This window comes from Amblyomma mixtum, chromosome 5 (assembly GCF_055824585.1).
Source record: "Amblyomma mixtum isolate Tamu chromosome 5, ASM5582458v1, whole genome shotgun sequence".
Classification (NCBI taxonomy): domain Eukaryota; kingdom Metazoa; phylum Arthropoda; class Arachnida; order Ixodida; family Ixodidae; genus Amblyomma; species Amblyomma mixtum.
This window is the reverse complement of record NC_143016.1, coordinates 23,145,969-23,165,738: the sequence shown is the minus strand read 5'-3', so window position 1 is coordinate 23,165,738 and position 19,770 is coordinate 23,145,969. Positions and strand designations below refer to the sequence as shown.

At 46.1% G+C, this 19,770-nt stretch overlaps 1 protein-coding gene across 1 annotated transcript; it reads left to right on the top strand.

Annotated features, from left to right (window-relative positions):
- The first annotated feature begins 11,287 nt into the window (after window positions 1-11,287).
- On the top strand, window positions 11,288-12,028 carry LOC149341535 (uncharacterized). Its single transcript, XM_089546675.1, has one exon. The coding sequence runs from the start codon at window positions 11,288-11,290 to the stop codon at window positions 12,026-12,028; it is 741 nt and encodes a 246-aa protein (XP_089402801.1).
- Window positions 12,029-19,770: the final 7,742 nt, after the last annotated feature.

Sequence of the window (19,770 nt, the reverse complement as noted above, 5' to 3'; positions counted from 1 at the left end):
CCCACAAGAAGTCCTTTTCGCCTTTCGTAAGTCGATAATTACGCGCAGAAGTGGTAGTAACAAAAGACACAAATAAAAACTGGAGAATAGCAAAAACAAAAAAATCAAACGCAGGGGTGGTGTTACTGTCTTTTCAGCAGTATCAGAAGCACACGGGCGGTAACAGAGCGTGTCCCGATAATTGCGAACGCATAATTAAACAACGCCAGAGTTCAAAGTAAACGTTGAGACTGAGAACAGAATTTTTCGACCGTATATAAAAAAAAAACCTCTTCCCTCTCTTCCTCCCATCCCCCCACCCACTAAAAAAAAAGAAAAACTTTTGATTTCCTTAATTTCTGAGCTTTTTGAAATGTTTGCATTATAGCGGTTCTTCATTTCTTCCTTTATACTCCTTCCCACGTGAACGGTAGCCAACCAGGCAACGCCTGCTAACCTCCCTGCCTCTCCTTTCTTCTCACTCTCTGTCTGAACCCCTCCCCACGTTTTATCGACCTCATAATGGTGGTCAGCTTTGTGCCTCTGTAGAAAGGAATAGCCACTAACAACGTTTGGAATTATGTCCTTTCTGAGCCTACCAGCAGTACGGAAATATTTTACTATTCATTTCAACGATCATGCGTGCCCGACTCTACTTTTTATTAACTTTTGTTTCCTTCCTCTTTTTGTTTTTCTCATCGCGTCTTTTTCTCTTCGTTAAAGGGTCCCTAAGCCATTCATAAGAACGCATTGTGTGCGCTTTTAAGTCTCAAAATTTTATCATTTTTGATCGGCGCTCTATATTCTAAAGCCTTGAGAATCATAGAAAAGTGTCGTATTTCGCCCGCTCACTTGCCAGAGAGAAAAAGAAGAAACGCGTTTCTGAGCCCATTCTTTCAAAAAACAGGCGAAAGAACAGAAAGTTAAGTAGGCCGAGTTTGTGAACATTTCCTTCGATTGAGCAGCCCTGAAAATCCCTACCGTGGCGGCCGCGTTTCCATGGTGGCGAAAAGTAAAAGGCACCCGCGTGCAGTGCGATGTCAGTGCATGCTTAATACCCCCGGGTAGTCGAAATTCTGGCGTCCTCCGCTACAGCCGCTCTTTCTCTCTTCTTTCTTTCACTCCGAACTTCATTCTTTCCCCAATAGCGAGGTTGAGGACTGCACTGAATAGTGAGAAAATTACTGCGTCATTCCTTTCCTCAAAACCAGACGTCTGTAAAAAGAAAACGGCGAATGTGTCAATTCTTTTCTCTAGCCTATTGTCTTTGTAACGCTGTTGACACGAAAAGAAATATGACGACAGCTAGAGCACGAGTCCAGTTTTCGGTGCATCGCTCTAACTTAAGTGGCGTCATTAAAGGGAAACTGCATAGGTTTTAGAAATCAACGAGCTTAAGAGGGTCGAATGTGTGAAACCTGCAGGTAAAGCATGCGAAGTCTTTTTGGGCTAGCACTTGAAATAGTGAAGTAATCGCCGATTAAAATCCGGACGCCATTCCAGCTTCTCCGCAGCGCACAACGCCAAGTGGGAAGCGCATGATGACGTCATCGAAGGTATGGGTACATTTCCAACGCACAAACGCGTGCTTTGAAGGAAAAAAACCAACGCCACCGAAGGCGAACCCTGCCGAGAGTTGTTTGGCAGCGTCTAACGCGTCAGGGCAGGGTGTGGCTGACGACAGCGGTAATTTGAAATCATACCTTCCATGACGTCACACTGAGTTTCCCTGCACTTCTCCGGTGCATTGAGGAGAAGCGCAAAATTCAATCGTCGATTACGTCACTATTTTAAATGCTAGTGAAAAAACACTTGGCATGCTTTACCTGCAGCCTATAAAGATCTGTATCCTTGAATGTCGCGAAATTCTCAAAAAAGTGCTGCAGTTGCCCTTTAAGCGAGCACCGAGTGCCAGCGAATTTTCTAGCGTGCTGGGAATTATAGTAAAAGAGCAGCACCTCTAAAAACAAATAGATGACACGTTTCATTAGAGGTCACTAAAGTAGCCTTTGAAGCTTTACCTGAATGCTGTCTTAAACGATTGCCTTTACATATTTTATGACTGGCTCTACTCATGGGCATAACTTATTGTTCTACTTCAACAAAGTTTGCTGATTTGAAAGCATGAAAAAAAGACTCGACTTGCTTCTCTCGTTGAATATCCGTAATGAAAAAATTCTAGTATTTGTTTTCCTCTTAGCAGCGAAACGCCAGTCGCAGTCAGCGCTCCTAATAGCACGTCCAAATAGAGACGCAGCTTCGGAAACCACAACGCATTACGTAATCTGCGTTGACCTTGAGATAGAGTCGTGCACTCTGATCCCTAATGAACTGAGCTTTCTTGCGTCATCGTGGATAGAGTTGGGGGTCGATGTCGTTCGCCTACGTTTGTCCTCAGGATATTGCGCTCATTTCATTAGAACTTGTAATTGACTGCACAATCCTTTCACTCTGCTCCAGGCTCAAGAAAGAAGAGAGGACCATTTAATACAAGCAAGAGCCGTCCCTATTTCCTTCGATGCCCATTGGGACGCACGTCCGTGGTGCTTCGCAACTCCCTTTAGAGTGTCCGCACTTTTCCGCTGTATACTTAGGCACATCAGTTTCGCCGAATCCCATTGCTAGGCGTAGTTTCCATTGTCCTCTTCGTGGTAAATGTTCCTTTCAAGGCTGCGAACTCCTACACTTATTTCGAAAGTAAATTTGAGGAGTGGTAAAGCTATTCATGGCAATGCTCATGAGCATTCTCTGGCTATTATAATTACGTTTAGTTCTACCCAATTTCGCTCAAATTTAAAATTTATTCAGGTTGGCACTCCTATACGACACCACATTTCTTGGAGTGTTGGTTGGCCACGAGTGTAAGTCGAACCACTGTGTTTGGAGCCACGTGTCGAAAAAGCAGTTCTGCTAGCATAGTGCTTACTCGAAGATATATAATTTGAAAGCAACATGTTTTTTGGTTTAAAGCGCAATTTACGGTTTGTCAGACCGAACAGGCCGGCAACACCTTAATATAGATGTGGAACCCATTAGCGCTTTTCGTAGTAAAGTCCCCTGAACGCAGGCGTCCAGTGGCCCTCACGAGATGACGTCAGCTCGGGTCTGCTGCTGCCAGCCTTCGCCAAAGGGAGAGAGGCGATTCGAAGAATTTAGCGACGGCCTGAATTACTCAGAGAGCTATATCGGGTGGTCATAGGAGCTGGTATGCTAGGTCGCATTTGGCCACGACGACCGGCGGGCGCTCTTTGATCGCAGTTTTAGGTCAGCTTCATTTAGTCGCACATATACGTCAGCCCTCTAGCTTAGGAAAAATATTTGTGTATAAAAAGGACGACTTATATTCGGAATAAATGCGTCATTGGTCAGGACTTTTCCAGTTCATTCGTGGCTTGCAGTTGCTCTAAAGAAAGACACTCTCAGCGAAAAAATTTGAATAGATTTCATAAAGGCTCTTCCTTAATTTATATCAACGTCGAGGCCATTCGTGGTGCTGCTGATTATGCAGCGCGCTTTACATGATCGACGTAATGGGCATGCCTTACGGGCAGGGACCAACACAAAGTGGCATTAAATTGTCGCATTTTAGCTGGAAACGACAGGTTTGCCACAAACCGTACGTGAGTTTTTCTTTATAACTTTGCATGACTATTTCGATAGGCATACATACGCTTGAAGGTGTGTAGTACAAGCAAGTTCTAAAATAGGCGGCTACATTCAACGACGAAGCATGCATCGCTACCGAATCGCACGCAGACACCAGGAAAGGTGAAGGAAGTGGCGCTGGCCTCGCACATGGTCACAAACACGATGCTTCTGTACACGGGGTATATACTCGCTGCACGAGCACAGGGAGTTTTTCGAGCACCCATTTCATCAGTATCCCAGCATCGCTTGCGTAACACTGGCTTCAGACGCGTTGCATTCGAGGGCAGGAAACGATTAAAATTATTTTTCGCAGCACTTTGAGGACACGAAGCTTGAGACCCGGTTCATGAACGCATTATATGCGTTTCAGTGTCTGCGAGTAATTTGTAAGCAGTATCTTTGCAAGTGCCCGAAAACGTTTTCGCGCTATAACTTACCACAACAAATTTGGTTCAGAGGCGCTGAGTAATTTGTGACTAGTCTAAACCACATGTACGTTACTGGGCACGTTAGGAAAATAACTGCTCTTTCCACTTCTCTCCTTCTGGTAGTGAATGGCAGTGCTGAATCCCGCCGAAAATAGGCGTGATAAACGATGTAAGAGGGGCATTACGATAAACCGGCTCTTATAACTGATTATCCTACTTGCAAATCCTCTTCACTTGGTGTACTCTGCACATTCAAAACCTGTGGGGTAAGCAATCCGCAGAGTATATTGATGTCGAAACGCATCACGCGCAAAGGAAACCTAGCAGGAGAACAAGTTGTACAGAAGGCCAGCTGCGGCTACCGGAGTGGAGAAATGCTTTAGGGTATGCCCGACCCAAACCAGCACTCCAATACCAATAACAGAAAGGCTGAATGTGCACTTGTGATTCGACACCGCACTATATTTCAGATATTTTACTCAAAATATCACAGTGTCATCAATATGCTAGCGCAGCTATGCCAACACGCTCCTGTTTTGGCAGCCAGTCCGCTTTGGTCAGAGCAGCAAGTACATCGTTGCTTATTTAATGGTGTTCCTCCCATGTCGCACTCAACAGCGAGGCACCCGTCAATCTTATCGCCCAACCGAGACTCGGAAGTGCTTCTAAGGATAGAAGAAAAAGCGCAGTAAATTGGGACATTAACAAAGTCTAAATAGATTCTCTTTAGACACAAACCATTATCGCGGGTGGAAAAGAAAGATGCTCACCACTTCTATTTTCAACGCTGTCTGTTAAGTGGTAATTATCGTGGAAACGAAACGTCAGTGGTTTTATTCGAAAAGAAAACAGAGAAATTGTAAGGAAAGCTCTTGTTTATATTCCACGCCTGTTCCTCATCCCAGACACGACCATCGGTCAGAATTAAGACAACTCGATAGCTATTCGCTGCATTAGGTTTGCAAATGAAGCGCAGAGCGAGCGATCAATGAAGATTGGCCCAAGGAGCTCAGACTGCGCTGGGTGCCGGAAGAAGCGAAACGAAGCGGCGTGAGATTACTGCGCTAAAGCCTTCCCCGTGGGTCTGCAATTAAAATAAGCAAAGGCAAAAAACACTTCACACCCAACGATCAATACTTTAATTTGGTTGTGTAATTAGCGGTGTTCGCTTATAAGTCTTGTAAAATATTTGAGCCCGAGCGTAGCACGTCTCTTATTCCCAGAGTTTCATTTTTTTTTATGCCCCCAACTACTTTCTTTTTTTCTTCTGGGAACAAAGAACGGTCAAAGGACACTGGCGTGGCCCTTGTGTCTTGAAGAAATTAACTGATTTCTTTGTTACCTATAAGGCGCTCCTAATAAGCGTCCGTGTAGCACCAAGTATAATAAAACTGTACTAAAAAAAGCCCGTCATGTTTTAAACTCTGAATGCCCCCCCCCCCCCCCCCCCCCCGCGTCTCTTTCGCTCTGCTCTTTCTTTCACCTCCTTGTTTTCTCTCTTGTCGTCAGCACAGTTTTAGTGCAAGTTATTTTCCACCATCTTTCTTTTTCAAGATAGACATGTTTGCAGAAGCTCCTGATAACGAGGTCTAATTATGCTGGCCGCTTAATTTCTGGGGCAACATGTTGCCATTTCTTGCTTACATATTCTTTCTAGACTAACTACTCACTGTCGTCGCTATACTCGCTTTTTGCCCCGCTGTTTTTTGCCCGGGATCTCTCACAAAGTGTCACTGAGAGCAAGATGACGGGATTAAACGCACCTTCAAGAGCTTGGCGGTTTGTCCTGAATTTTCTTCGTGCGCTATAGAAACAAAAAATTTAAAAAAAATCAGTAAACGGAGTGGTCTGAGGCACTCCGGAGCTTCAAGAGTGTGGGCGTCATTCTGTTTCCTCTTTTTTTTTCGTTTTTCTTCTTTCTGCGCTTTTTTGAAGAAAAAGGAAGTTCTGAAGCCTTTCATTAAGCTTCGTATAATTCGGCGGCTGAGCGCATACATTTCTTTGTGTTTTACTCAGAGCGCACGTGTTTTCACTGATGCGCGACCTTGGATTTGAGCCTAGTGGAAACCTCCTACTAAAAGCCCAGGAAGACCGGCAATCCATCAGACTATCCTGAACGTCGTGAAGAGAAAATGCTATAAAGTGAGGCATGCGAGTGACGGGGATTTCATCAGAGCCGTGGACGAGGACACCGTCTCGCGGATTCTCCATTTCCGAATGAAAATCACTTCCGCCGAGAACAGTTAGGCGGCCTCGAACAGTACTTGGGAAGACGGTAGGACCTATAAGAACATTTTCACTGCCGGTTTATGCGACCTACCGCAATACGAGATGACAACACACGAAAGTGCTAGCGCCATGGTGGTCAGTGTCTGAAGTCTTTCCCTTCGTTTCATTTTTTTTTTTTGCTTGCATGCTTTCGAAGAGGTGAGTATGGTAGACACGGAACAAAACTTAATGTGCAGCCATATACGAATAAAATTCTCCTAAGAAAATTGTTTGCTACATACGCCTCAGAAGTATTGACGGTCACTGCTAGCTGCTCACAGGAGCAACTTTTTTAGCTTCTTATCACATCGGTAGCAACTGAACCAAAATTAACAAGCATATATGAGTCGGGCAAAACTACGCAGTTGGATTAAGTGCGCTTCTTGAAATAACAGTGAAAGTGAGCGAAGTCAAAAGATTGGTTTATTTTGTTTTATTTTCTTGATGTCAGAATGCCAGACATAGCCGGAGCAGTAAGATTACTTCTAGATTAAAAGTACCAGCAGAATTGCTGTTTAAAATTGAATGCTATGCATGAATAATTGACATTATAATTCGAAGGCAATATAAAAACTATTGCGGTAGCAATTCCACACGAGTCCTCCTAAAAATTTTCCACAGAAATTTTTTGAAAGGATATGTTGTCTAGTAACAATTGGCACATTTCTGCATTCTTCTTTAAACTTCTTCACGTCAGTAAATATGCTGCCTTGTAGACAATAAGGTGGAATACTTACATATGTAATACGGAAAGTCTATACGATTAGGCTGGTTGTCATGAGGCTCAGAAGGAAGAAACAGCGCAAAGTAAAAACTCTCTTTATCTTGAGTATTTTAAAAGGTGTGTGCAAAAAGTTTCTTGCAAACGACGACGAAAAGCAACAAAAGCAGCGCTGATCTGCATAGCAGAGAGTTAGGAAAGCAGACAAAGGTGTCGGTGAAACACGAAATGATGAGTGTTTACACGAAACAAACTACGAAAAACGTTTTGGTAGGTACTTACATTCCCGTCTGTCTAGGGAAAATGGCACGACTTAAAAAGCACTTTAAAATTCATACATCGCACGCTAAGAAGCAACACTTCGGTCAAGCTTACTTAGTTTTAAACTCGTTATGGTTAAGCTTTTATACACGAACACGTACCTCTGAAGGAACATTTTGTTACAAAGAGCGTAGCATATTCGGGCAGGCACCGCGTTCAGACGTAGTGACCAGATTTGGATACAACCCCGACATCTCTAATACCAAGGACGTGCCCTGTGCCGAGATACTCCATCCGAAACACAACTAGAGGACGAAAAGTGTCTAAAGCTAGCGGGCTCGTTCTCACTGCGTTTTCTTTCTTTTTTCTGCAAGAATGACACTCCACTGAAATTCAATAATAGAGCTCGTTGAAACGGCGCATAAAAGGAGGCACACACGGCACGGGTGTTGATTGCATCTCGCTGTTCTCAGTGCTTTTTGGTCCTGTTTTTGGTTTTTGGTTTTGTCGCTATGCATAACCAAATAGCTTGGCATTTACAGCAACAGCTGTTAAGCGCTCGCTCCTGGGTTTCACGTCGGTGCAGTAGAGTTAGTAGTAGGCGTAACCTCTGTGTGGTTGCTATGGGAACCACCCGGAGGGTGTCTACCAGGGAAGGAGGAGGGTGCAGGGAGTGTGAGGAATGCGCAACCAGAGGGTAGCTACCAAGGGCGCCACCTTTCAGGTGGTAACCGTGGAAAGAAGAGGGTATGGAGAGAGCGGAGGAATACGCAAATCGATGGTGGTTGCCATGGGAAGAACCCAGAGTGGTGAAAGTGAAGGAGGAGGAAGGGTAATACCTGAACGGCAGTCGCTGAATCTCGCGTTACAGAGTGGTGAGCGTCCTGTAAGTTGTTTTTTTTTTTTTGTTCTTCTCCTCGAAAGGTGAAGCAGGAAAAGTTTTCCGACGCTTACTCTAGGCCTAGAAGTTTCTGCGCTGCAAAGATGGCCGGGAGAACGCCTTTTCTACGCTGTCAAAACAAATACTAGTAGTAAATTCAACTCTTCCAGCTTTAGAAGACTGCCTGAATTTAAACTTATCTGTAAGTAATTATGGTGTAAGGCCCTTACTGTTCATTTATTGGCTATGCTCTTGATGCTTTAAACGTGTAATTTGGGCACAACGCTCTGAGAAGGAAGCCATAAATTCACATTTTAGCGCGCTTTTCTGCCTCCTAAAATCTACTCAAGGGGCGCCCACTGCATTGGGAAATGCTAGAAATCAATCTGTAGTTGATTCATTTTTCAGCTGTCGTGCATTATGGAGGACACGCGGGCCGCGAGTTATTTACGTACGACACATACGAAGTCTCATGGAGCTTTAATTCGATAATTTTTGCGAGGGTATTTTTTATTAATTTCTTTTTCAGGGGTCCATGAACATGTTCTAAAATATCGGCATGTCGAAGGCAACGTCATTTGCACCTGTCAGCCATGAGATACGAGGCGTTGCAGTGGCATTCGGTAGTGTATGCATCGTATCGAAAAGTTCCTGTTTTATTGTAGTCGATGGTTTGGCGGCTTACCGTCTGGTCAGGAGTCATGGCTGATGAAGTTCACTGGTAAAGGATCACGGTGGAAAACAAATGACATTTCGGGAGCGCTACGGCTCCCTTGTTCACCATGGCGCAACCGGCTGGACGTCGCCGGTTTTTGTAGCACTTAGAAGCGTTTTTAGTGATTTGGCATATATTTTTTTTTTGTTCCCCTGAAGAACCGCTACAGTTTCTCGACAACCTGAATGCTTGGGCACGGCTATCGCTTCTGTTCATTCGCATGCCGTCGAATATCCTTACCAAAGGCTACCAGAAGAACAAAGGGAGTCGAAAATATACTTGCTGTCTTTGTACTTCCATCACATAAAGTGTAGCTGTGTGACTTTGGAATGTCATTCTTCCATTGTTGGAAACTATGATAGCGAGATAACTAAAAAATAAAGTGTTGCATGCAAAATCAGTAACTGCCAAAAATGCGAAAGTCTATTGTGCCTATGTGACATTTTCCGTTGGCTTCAAAGAGCAATCTAAAACAAAACCAACCTGTACGCGGAAGAACCATTAGGTCGCAGGAGGAAAGTAGGAAACCTCTCAAGGCACGACGCAAAAGAGCTTGCACCGAGATTTTTCATCGACACTTGCAACGTGTGCGTGAGGAACGATTCCGAACCAAAGGGGGCCCTTGTTTTGCTTTCGGCTTACGAATCGGAACAACTGCGACAGGCACCTAACGCGCTAGTACGGCTCTCACTTTCCAACTGCTCCTGCTTTATTGGCCCGTTTACCTTGAGCTGCGAATCGCAGTAAAGCACCCGCCCCTGGTAGTATTCGTGTTCGGGATTTAAAGGCACTTCCACGCTCAGCCTCTGGAAGCGGGGGCAGCAGCGGTAATAGCGGCTAGGCGGGCAAAGGAAAGGGGCTCGCGTTTCCGGCAAATGTGGCCAACGTGCCTCTGCTCTCCTTAGGCGCCGTGCCTATACGCCTAGTCTGTACGGTTTCATCCCTAAAGTCCGCGCAGTTTTTGCAACGAGCTGCAATAAAGGCCTTCTATGATGGTCCAGCAAGCGAGGCGGCAGTTTTGGGGAACGGAGAGGACAACTAGAAAAAATACGCGAGCAAAAGCGCTTACGAAACACAAGTGAGGCCGAATGAGAAGGCTGAGCTGCCCGAATCGGCCGAAGAAGGAATAAACTTGGGAAACATTACGAGCGTACAGGGGAAAACAATACTTCACCCCAAGAGGGGGAGGCGGATAAACGAGGAAGACGTAGAACGGAAAGGGTGGAGGAGGAGTTGCTTGGCGGGATTATGCCCGACGGTAGCGCTCGCAGTTTGTGCGGCGACCGTTTCTTGAAGGCGCATATATATGTACACGCGCCGAGGCGTACAGAAGCTCTGAAAGGGAAAAGGCGTCGCTCTGGAGTGTTCAGCAGATTTCGGCGAAACGCGATATATATATATATAGGCGCATGATTTTTTTTTTTTTTGCTTTTGAGCGTTTTCAGCGAGGGCCGCGGACCCGATACGCTGGGTTGCGACACTCCTAGCATTCGAAATTCGTTTCACGCTTTTGGTTGTCCGTGCTTGCGAGAAAACTTTGTTCTGGCGAGACTGCGTTGTGCATCTGGGGCACATGAAAGGTATCAGTAGACGGAAATAAAGTACTGTCAAAAAGTTGGATATTTATTGCTTCAATAAAAGACAGACAAACAAAGCGATTTATTCGCTCATAAAACCGCAAACCTCGCTGCGCAAAACCACGTCCCTGAACTCATGGGTGCCGTAAAATTACACGCACGCTTTCTTTTTTTTTCTTTCTACATTCAGTAAGTGGTTCAAAAAACCTATGAAGGTGGACTACTTCAGAAAAGTACATGCTAGCTACCCAAAAAATTTGTGAACTGCTCCCAAGTGCCATTACTGGTTCATTTTAGGCATTGCTTTTTAAGCTTAATGTCATATTGGATAACACATACAAAAGCCATATACACTTCATTTCATACCTTGCAAACAATTCCTGCACTGCCTGGCATACCGACAGGTTCACAAAAGCGATTGGTCGGATATATGCTTTAATCTGTACCTAATATGTCTGCAATATATATATATATATATATATATATATATATATATATATATATATATATATATATATATATATATATATATATATATATATATATATATATATATATATAATCACAAAGTGAACAAAGGGGAAGGCCTCATGGTGCTTGCAATGTTTCAACAAGGGGACTTGTCTACGTCTTGGAAAAGATATATATATATATATATATATATATATATATATATATATATATATATATATATATATATATATATATATATATATATATATATATATATATCTGGACAAAGCGAGAGAGCACCACGGGCGCGCGCCACTGACCTCCAGAAGAAGTAGAACACGGACAGCAGCGAGTGCTATGCTGGGTCTCGGCAGCCCCGTTTCCTACTTGGGCCCCGTGCTAGTTGCAGCGGCGTGGTTGCTGTCCGCCTGCAGCGGCGTCGCAGGAGACGCAGCAGCGCCCGACCTGAACTCCGCCCTGCTGCGGCTCGTGGCCGACAGACTGAAGTTGGACCAGTGCCGGAGCCTCGTCGAGTCGCTCCGCTCTTCCGAGGACTACGCCCTGGACCACACGCCCGACGGCCACTCGGAGTCCAGCGCCCTGTCCTGCTACCGGCTGCTGGACCTGTGGAACCGGCGGCGGCCGGCCAACAGCACTTTCCACCAGCTGTTGGTGCGGCTTCAGGAGCTCGGTCACCGCGACGTGGCCGACGAACTGGCCCGAGTCGTCTACGGCGAGAAGGTGCTCACCGTCAAGACCAACTTCCTCTCGGACCCGTTCAGGCAGCTGAGCCCACACAAGGACCTGCGGGCCCGGAGCGAGCTGGTCGAGGCCTCAAAGTCGCCGGACGAACACCCCGGCCACGGCGAAGGGGACGAGCACGGCTCCACCGTCGAGCTGGTGACGTTCGCGCTGGCGCTGTCGCTCATCATGCTGCTGGGCACGTTCATCTGCAACCGGCTCACCAGCCGGTGCACCATCAAGCTGCCGCCCAGGAGCTTCCGGGAACACGTCGTGCGGGAACGCGACTCGCGGGAGTCCACGCTCAGACAAAACCGGCCGCGGCCATTCACCTTTGTTCTCCACCTCACGCGCTAGCGCCGCGCGCTCTCCTCTCGCGCTCGCCCCGCGCCTCTTCTTTATTTGTATACCGCCGCGCGCTCTTGGTTGCGAAGGTCGTATGCCGTTACAATATATATATATATATATATATATATATATATATATATATATATATATATATATACATATATATATATATATTTCTTTTTCAAGACGTAGACAAGTCCCCTTGTCTAAACATTGCAAGCACCATGAGGCCTTCCCCTTCTTTGTTCTTAATCATGTGTATCCTTCCAAGTTCTCAGAAACTTTGGAATGTACTGATGACGCCGGCTAAAAAATTACGAATAATCCCAATGTCAAAGTCCACTTAACAGACTTTTTCGAAGACCAGTAAAAGGTGCATCCTGCAAGAGGACAACTTATACTAATAGAAAGAGACTTTATTGAATGCAGGAGAGATCTGCTTAGTCTAAGAACCATTCAGCCAATCGTTTATAGAGATAAATGTAGTAGCGCTATAATATGCCTTTTGAAAGTAACTCTGCAAGACCGTTATTTTAGTTAGCACCACTTCTGGCCACGCGCGCCATGCCCAAAGCTCTTCGTGTTCTCGACCAACGTCAACGCATAGGGTATCCGCTACGCGTTGTCCCCACATAGCTCCTCGCATCACACAACAGAGAGACGCCCCATCCTTAACCCATATTTGTTGCACGGTAAAACAGGTTTTTTTTCGTACAACGAGAAAGCAAAATTCTTACGGGACACCCACCCAGGCAGCAGCATTTGGCATGTCGCATACTGTCCTCGTTCGCGGGCCGAGTACCCTATTCTCACAACCCTTGTTGCCACTTGCATTTCGGAAACGGAAACTATCCACACGGCCGATGGAGCCCACGCAGTCAAACGGCCTACTCTGCCATCAATAGCTATGAGGTAAGCGTAACTCAAATATAGCTCCTCTCGGGTGAACCCTTGTGGTGTGCACAAATCGTTCACTGCACCGCGGACACCGAGCCCGTCGAAATGAGTGACATAATGAGTTCCTGGCTTCGTCCGTCGTCGCATCGCCCCTGGGCATCTCAAGCTCACACCGGCTGCATCGCCATCGGCTTGTTTTTACCTCACGGCGTCCCCGCAGAATCCCTTTGTTCTGTCTTCTCGATGTCAGCCATTAAGGACGTTGTTCCACCGCCTGGGACCCGAGGATTCTGGGGCATCCGCCGACGGCGGCGGCGGCCAGTCGTAAACCCGCTGCAAGCGATCTTTTCCAGGAAGCGACGGAGCGCGCTGTTTGTTCAGTCTGTTCGCTCGACAAACAATGTCTGTCGCGCGCGGCCGGCTATGCCGCGCCTGCCCACATTTGCTCAATATCAGCTGCCTTTACTGCCTGCCGCTGGCTGCGGGCACCGTTGCCGGGCCGGTGTGTGCCGTGCTTTGGCGAGATTGGCGCCGTGCACAAAGGCGTCCGCAGGGGGCGCTGTGCAGACAACGTAAAGACTGTCGACGCCGCCGCCACACGCTTTATTCCTCGCGTCTCCGGCACTCGGGGGCCTGTACGAAAATTACGACCAAATCTCTGTCGTGACTTGCACCAGTACTTCGTGAGAGTTTCTTCTAAGTTGTTCTTTCCTCCCATGTCTGGTACACGAAACAAAAAGTACAGTCCGATGAAAATAATAGCAGGGACGCCTAATTCCATCATGGTTTGGTTTTATGGGGTTTTACGTCCCAAAGCGACTCAGGCTACGAAGGACGCCATTCTGGAAGGCTCCAGATAATTTCGACCACCTGGCGTGCTTTGACATGCACTGACATCGCACAGGGCACGGGCCTTCAGCATTTCGCCTCCATCGAAATGCGACTGCTGCGGCCGTGATCGAACCCCGGCCTTTCGGGTCAGCAGCCGGGCGCTGACCACTACGTGCTGGCAATGCAATTGCATTAGAAGCTGTAGATGCCTGTTGTGGAAATAACGTATTTTCCAGTCTTGTGGCGTCCCTTCCTTTCAACCAGTGGGAATGCTCCGGTCTTTTGACGTCACTTCCTCAAGCCAATGGGTTAATTTCATGACCGACGACTGAATTTGGGCCCATAAGGCTTCTAATGCTGCCGCCTTAAAACAAGTTGTCAGCGTTTATGGCGTTAGGAAGAGAGTGCAGACAAAACCCTGGTCTTCTCTTCTCTAAATCTTCAAGTTTGTTCAAACTGTTCACGCATGCTTTCTACAGCTTTCCGACAGAATTTCAGTTTCTCCCCCTGCACGTATCGCATACGGGCAGTTTTGATTAACGAAATAGAACACTCATCCAAGTGCGCGAGAACTCAGATACACCCACGTGGAAAAGGAAGGCAGTCTCAAATATATCATCTCCTATTTATGGGTCACTTTTCTCCTCCTGTCATATCTAAATGCTAACTGAAATGCCGGACAATATATTTCACGCAACTTCCCTCCTTTTACCTTCTCATATTCTTCTTCTAACTAAAATTTCGTTTACCCCAATATATGTCTTTTCACATTTTGGTTATACAGGCATATCACCGAATTTAGAGACACAGAACGTAGTAAGCTCATAATGTTCTAAACGTGCGACAGTTTTACACGTAGGAAACCTTTCACCAATCCTAGTAGAACAGCACAGGATCATTTACACTACTTACGGTCCATCAACGTCGCGTCACGTCTGGATCTCAGCCTCATTTATATTCAGCACTCTGCGCTCCAAATCGAACCATAAAAGTAACCAGATATAAACTCTACTCGCGGCATCACGAACCGCGGCTTATCTTTAATCCATTACACAAACCCAGCGAAGCGATGTTGCTGCGCATACCCACGAAAAATGCCCAAGTAAATCAAGATTCTGATTCATTACTGAAGAATTTAATTTCTTTCTTTTCCTCCTTCGTCGCCTCTACATCAGGCACGTGCCATTGTGTCGGCGCTTATTTCGCACCGCAGCCCCCGCCAAGCTCTTCTTCGTGTCTCTCGCTTTCATAGTTTATTGCACTCAGCGTTGGCTCTTCCTCTTTCATCCCGGTCTGGGATAATGCGCGCAGCGGCGGTGTTGTTCCAGCTACAGGGGTAAAATGAGGACGAAGGGAAGAAGGTAAATGCAGCGTTCCGCGGAGGCTCGCTTACAGTGCAGAAGCGCGGGTTTGCTGATGTTCGTTCCACCTTTTTCTTTTTTCTGCCCCGTCCCTCTCTTCGCGGTTGTCCTTCCCTTTGAGTGTTCGTGTCATGTTTTAAAAACACAGCCCATGGGCACGGCTTTCGCGGCTCAGCGAACATGTTATAGCGGGAGCGGGAGAGCGCGCTGCAAAGGTCTGCTCCGGACACGCTGTAAAAGTTGTTGGGACGCTCACGCGCGCGCTCTCTCATGGGCGATGTGTAATTAAATCTCCATTACCCGAAATTAGCTGCCAGCGTGAAGCCTCCGCCGTGCGGGGTGTTCTGCGCGACTGCGGCCCCAGCGATGGGCCCTCCTCCCCATCCTCTCGGCGGCGCTTTCAGCGCTGCTGAGCTTCGGCGTCGTGTTGGCTTGGTCAAGTTTTATTACTCCTCACTTGGAATAGAAAATTCGGATACGAAGGAGGCAAGAACGGCGAGAGGTCCCTCGCTCTATGGTACTTATGTTTTTCTTTTTCTTCTCTGCAGGATCATCCGGGTTCTGTACTCAGTGCATTGCGATCACAACACAAGGAAAGAGCGTCGGTTAATTGCGCACTTTTAGAGGTGATCCCCCGTGTTGGAGAATGAGGCGGCGTGTTGTAATTAAAACCTGATTAACAGCCATCGCAGATCCCGAGGTGCTCTAGCGGCTACCTCGCAGCACTCCCCATAAGGGAATTTCGCCAAAGCTTCGGCTGAAGTGTTTGAAGCGCGTTCTGCCAGATCCTCTAGACAGGCCCACCAATGATGATGCCCCCTAGTGATAGTGTTCGCAAGGTAAACAAATTGTAGAGTGGTCTACATACCTGTCTACCTACCGGTCTACATTCCTGTCGGCGCACCGGGGAGTACACCTGAGTAATTTACAAATGGCCTATGTTATGAAACTGAATCCTATTGTGCATTCACGAACATAGACTGTGTTTAACTCCTCATGTCTTTAAAACCCGTACTGGGCCCGCCATGCAGCGGCGACTGTCATAAATGCAGAATAGAGCGCTTTAGACATATGTGTGGACTACTATACGGTGGGTTTTCGTTGATTAACGCCCACCCTGCTTTCATTTTACAGTGTTAGCTCGTACTATAGCTCTTACCCCGGTTTTGCGAAGTTGTCGGCGTTGGCGTCCGTGCCGTCAGTAGCCAAGAGGAATAAGAAATAATTCGTCTCTTCTCCCACTCCAGCTAACGCTAGAAAACACTCGCATAACTCAGTCGTAACTATCCGGCGAAAATTTCCTTTATTTATGGAACTGAAGGAAGATATAATAACATAAAATAATAAAATGTGTTCGTGTCCCGGAAGCTTCCAAGTTCATGTCAGTTACCACTGCAATATTCCCTGCTTACTTCAGTACAGAAAAGTAAAGGCGCATGTTCTGCCTCACCCACTTACAGCCCCACCTCCACACCAGCGGATTTCTGGGCGCTAATTTTCCCACTGAGTACTAACATCTGAGAGGTATACGCTTCGGTTTTCGGTTTTCATTTTCTCATAGGTCCTTCTCTACTCAACGTTCATGGTTAGAGGGGGGAAACTAGGTGACACGACCTTCTGACGTCATCACAACCTGATCCTAAAGAGGGGCCACTCAGACAACTGCTAAGCGGCTGAGAGGACGCTCCAGTGTTAGCGCACTAAAATGAATTAGTGCTTTCGGAATTTGACGCGCAGAAAACTCTAGGCACGCTGCCTGACACAGCTCGAGATATGTAAAATAACACAGGGACATTTATTCAGTTATGTGTTGAAAATGCGACCGTATTCCAAGCCACTGATTTTTTTGCCGCAAGCTATCGGTGGAGCTTGTGAGACCCAGAGCTCTTCTCGAACACCACCTGCCACCTACCACGGTCGGCAGGTGGAGGTTTAACACAGATGAACCTTGTCTTTTGACGTCACATCCGGTCTTCTGACGTCACTTCCTTGCAGCTAATGAGCATTCTTCAATCTGGGGATGCCGCTTCCGGTCTGGGGTGTTACGACTCTCCAGCGAATGGTATTTCTCTCCTCTAATGACGTTAAGATGTTGTCATTGCCCAGCAGCCAATCGGGATTTTTCTGGGAAACGTCAAACGGTCGCCGCCGGCTTTTTCTTACGTTGAGGCCTGCAAGTAATTGCGTAAAACTCACAGCTTTTGCTTTACAGGAAAATTATATGTCAATGGAAGGCAAAGGCACGAACTTGTTACTGCAGTGCCAAAATATAACTTCAAATTTAGCGGCAACAGTTTGTTTCTAGTGTACCGAGATCTTTTCTGACATTTCTCTCGCTCATATGCGCGCAAATCCTGCCTAAATTCATCGACAAACTAAATTAAGTCATCTCCAGTGCGCTGTGGGCACAACAGCGATACGATTTTTCAACCACAAGCAGGCCACTTTCTACCGTCGACCATTAACTGAATTCAATATAAACGCGTCTATAAGGCACGATTTCTGCAGACAGCAAGGCACTGGCAATCAAAATTCTCCCAGCCAGTTTCCCTTGAAGCCTTTAAAAAACGGCTGTACTTATTCATGCAGCATCTTTCATTCAGACGGAAAATTTATCCCTGGAGTGCGGATGTGTTATCTCTCACATTTTCCGCCGTAGATTTCCTGTCATCTTTTCAAGTGCTGTGGGCAGACTTCGTAAATGAAAAATGTGACCTGCAGGTAACTGCTAGAATTTTCCTTTTGGCATGGTCAGCTCTTGTGCCTATGCAACAACCAAGTAAGCGGAGAACCTTGCGCCAGCTGATCATTTGGCAACAGAACACGTCGGCAAAAGATGTAGCCCGAAGCTCTGTGAGGCAACACAGGCGGAGCTTCTCCTGAATTTGTGAGCAGATATGGACTGAAGAATGCGGAAGAAGACGAAAAGTTGATAAAGAGTGAACAAAAGGGAAACTACTCGCATTCACGCCACGTCCTGTATAAATCGACACGAGCAGAACTTGGTCATCGCTGGCAATTTTTGAAATGTGTTGTTAAAAGCTCACCGAAAAACTCGCACTTCGCGCAGTGTGTGGGGCCCACGCAGCTGCACGACTAGGGCTTCCGTGAGTTTTTCTTCATTCTAAAATATTTAAATAAACAGTTTTCGCTGTTTTTCTCGGTCGTGCAACCGTACCGAACTCGGTACGGCGAAAGCGCTACGTTTCATGATTCTACGCTTCCTAACACTCGCTTTCAGATGTGACCAAGAGTAGAGAAAGAAGATATCCAAAATGTACAAGACATGGAGCAAGTCGTTTTGCATCCACTGCAACAGGCCTTTCTTGCTTACATTTCGTGCTTCTTTGTGCTGGCAGAAATATTAATGCAGCTTTCAGAAGATATGACGAGAGACCATTTATGAAGACAGATTTTTCAAAGTCTCTTTCAGCTGTGCTATGCAAAGGTCCAACTTCTATCCAGAAATTCAAGTAGTATTTCTCAATTCCGTTTTGTTTCTTAAGTTTTGAAACCAAACAGTACGCGCATTCTTAAAGCGGAAATTTGTGTTCTTCTCAGAAGCCACATCAACTAGCTTTGCTTTATTTATTTATTTCTGAACTATCAGGCAAAGTAAGTGAATGAAAAGTATAGATAAATAATTACACATGCGTGGTGCATATGCTGAATCGAATACTAGCTGACTGGCTACCGACGCAACACTGAAATTATTTATTTTTTTTGCTGATTTTCATTAAAACTTCCTGTTGGGCGAGTTGGTAGTTCATATTGAATTAGAAATATTATAGCGCAAACAAAGACACGGACAAAAAAAAAAGAGAGGAAACACACACACAAGCGCTAACTGTCAACTGAATTTATTCGGCGAAAGCCACACCTTTTATAGGCCGAAGGATCGTGAGAGAAAAAAATGACAAAAAAGACAAAACAAGGGTTGAGTCAGAGCCATCAAATCGCGAGCGTATGCGCGGGTAGACAAGGGCATCACACTTCGGTTTATCTTCCATCTAAGTAGCTGCATTAAAATAGTCAATCTCAGCCTGGAACAGAGATAAAGAAGGTTCGCTGGTGCACTCGCTGCCAAGTTTCTGTATGTGGTAGGCTGAATTTGAATCCCGCAAACTTTTTCCCAACACTGCATGGCGGGACGGGCGGACCCCATCGCCAACAAGTGATGCCGTTGCCGTACATTTAACGAAGTGTTTTGCGGGCTGTTAAAGCAACTATTTTGTGTCATGGTTGTTCTCTTTTCATGGGCAAATTTAAGTGCGGTTTTCCGTTCAGTTTTGTGGCGTATACACTTACATCCAGGCATGCCATGTTTTCATTTACTTCTTCCCCAAAAACAGTTACACAAAAACACAATAACATTTTCGGATGCGCGTGCGTGGCATCGTTTTTTTGTGTCAGCAACTGCAAACTGCAAAGCCATTTGGTCATTTCCGCCCTTTCAGTTTTATGCTAATGTGACCACTGTTCAGGACGCGGTCACTTGTTGTGTGGACGCGAATAATTAGTGAAGGAAGTATGAGTGAGCTGACATCACAAGGTTGCGTGAACAAGTGGAACAATAGCATGGCATGTGTGTCATGAACTAAATGGACAGCATAGCATCCTGCGCGAAGAAATTGATACACCTATAGCGTTGTCACCTATCAG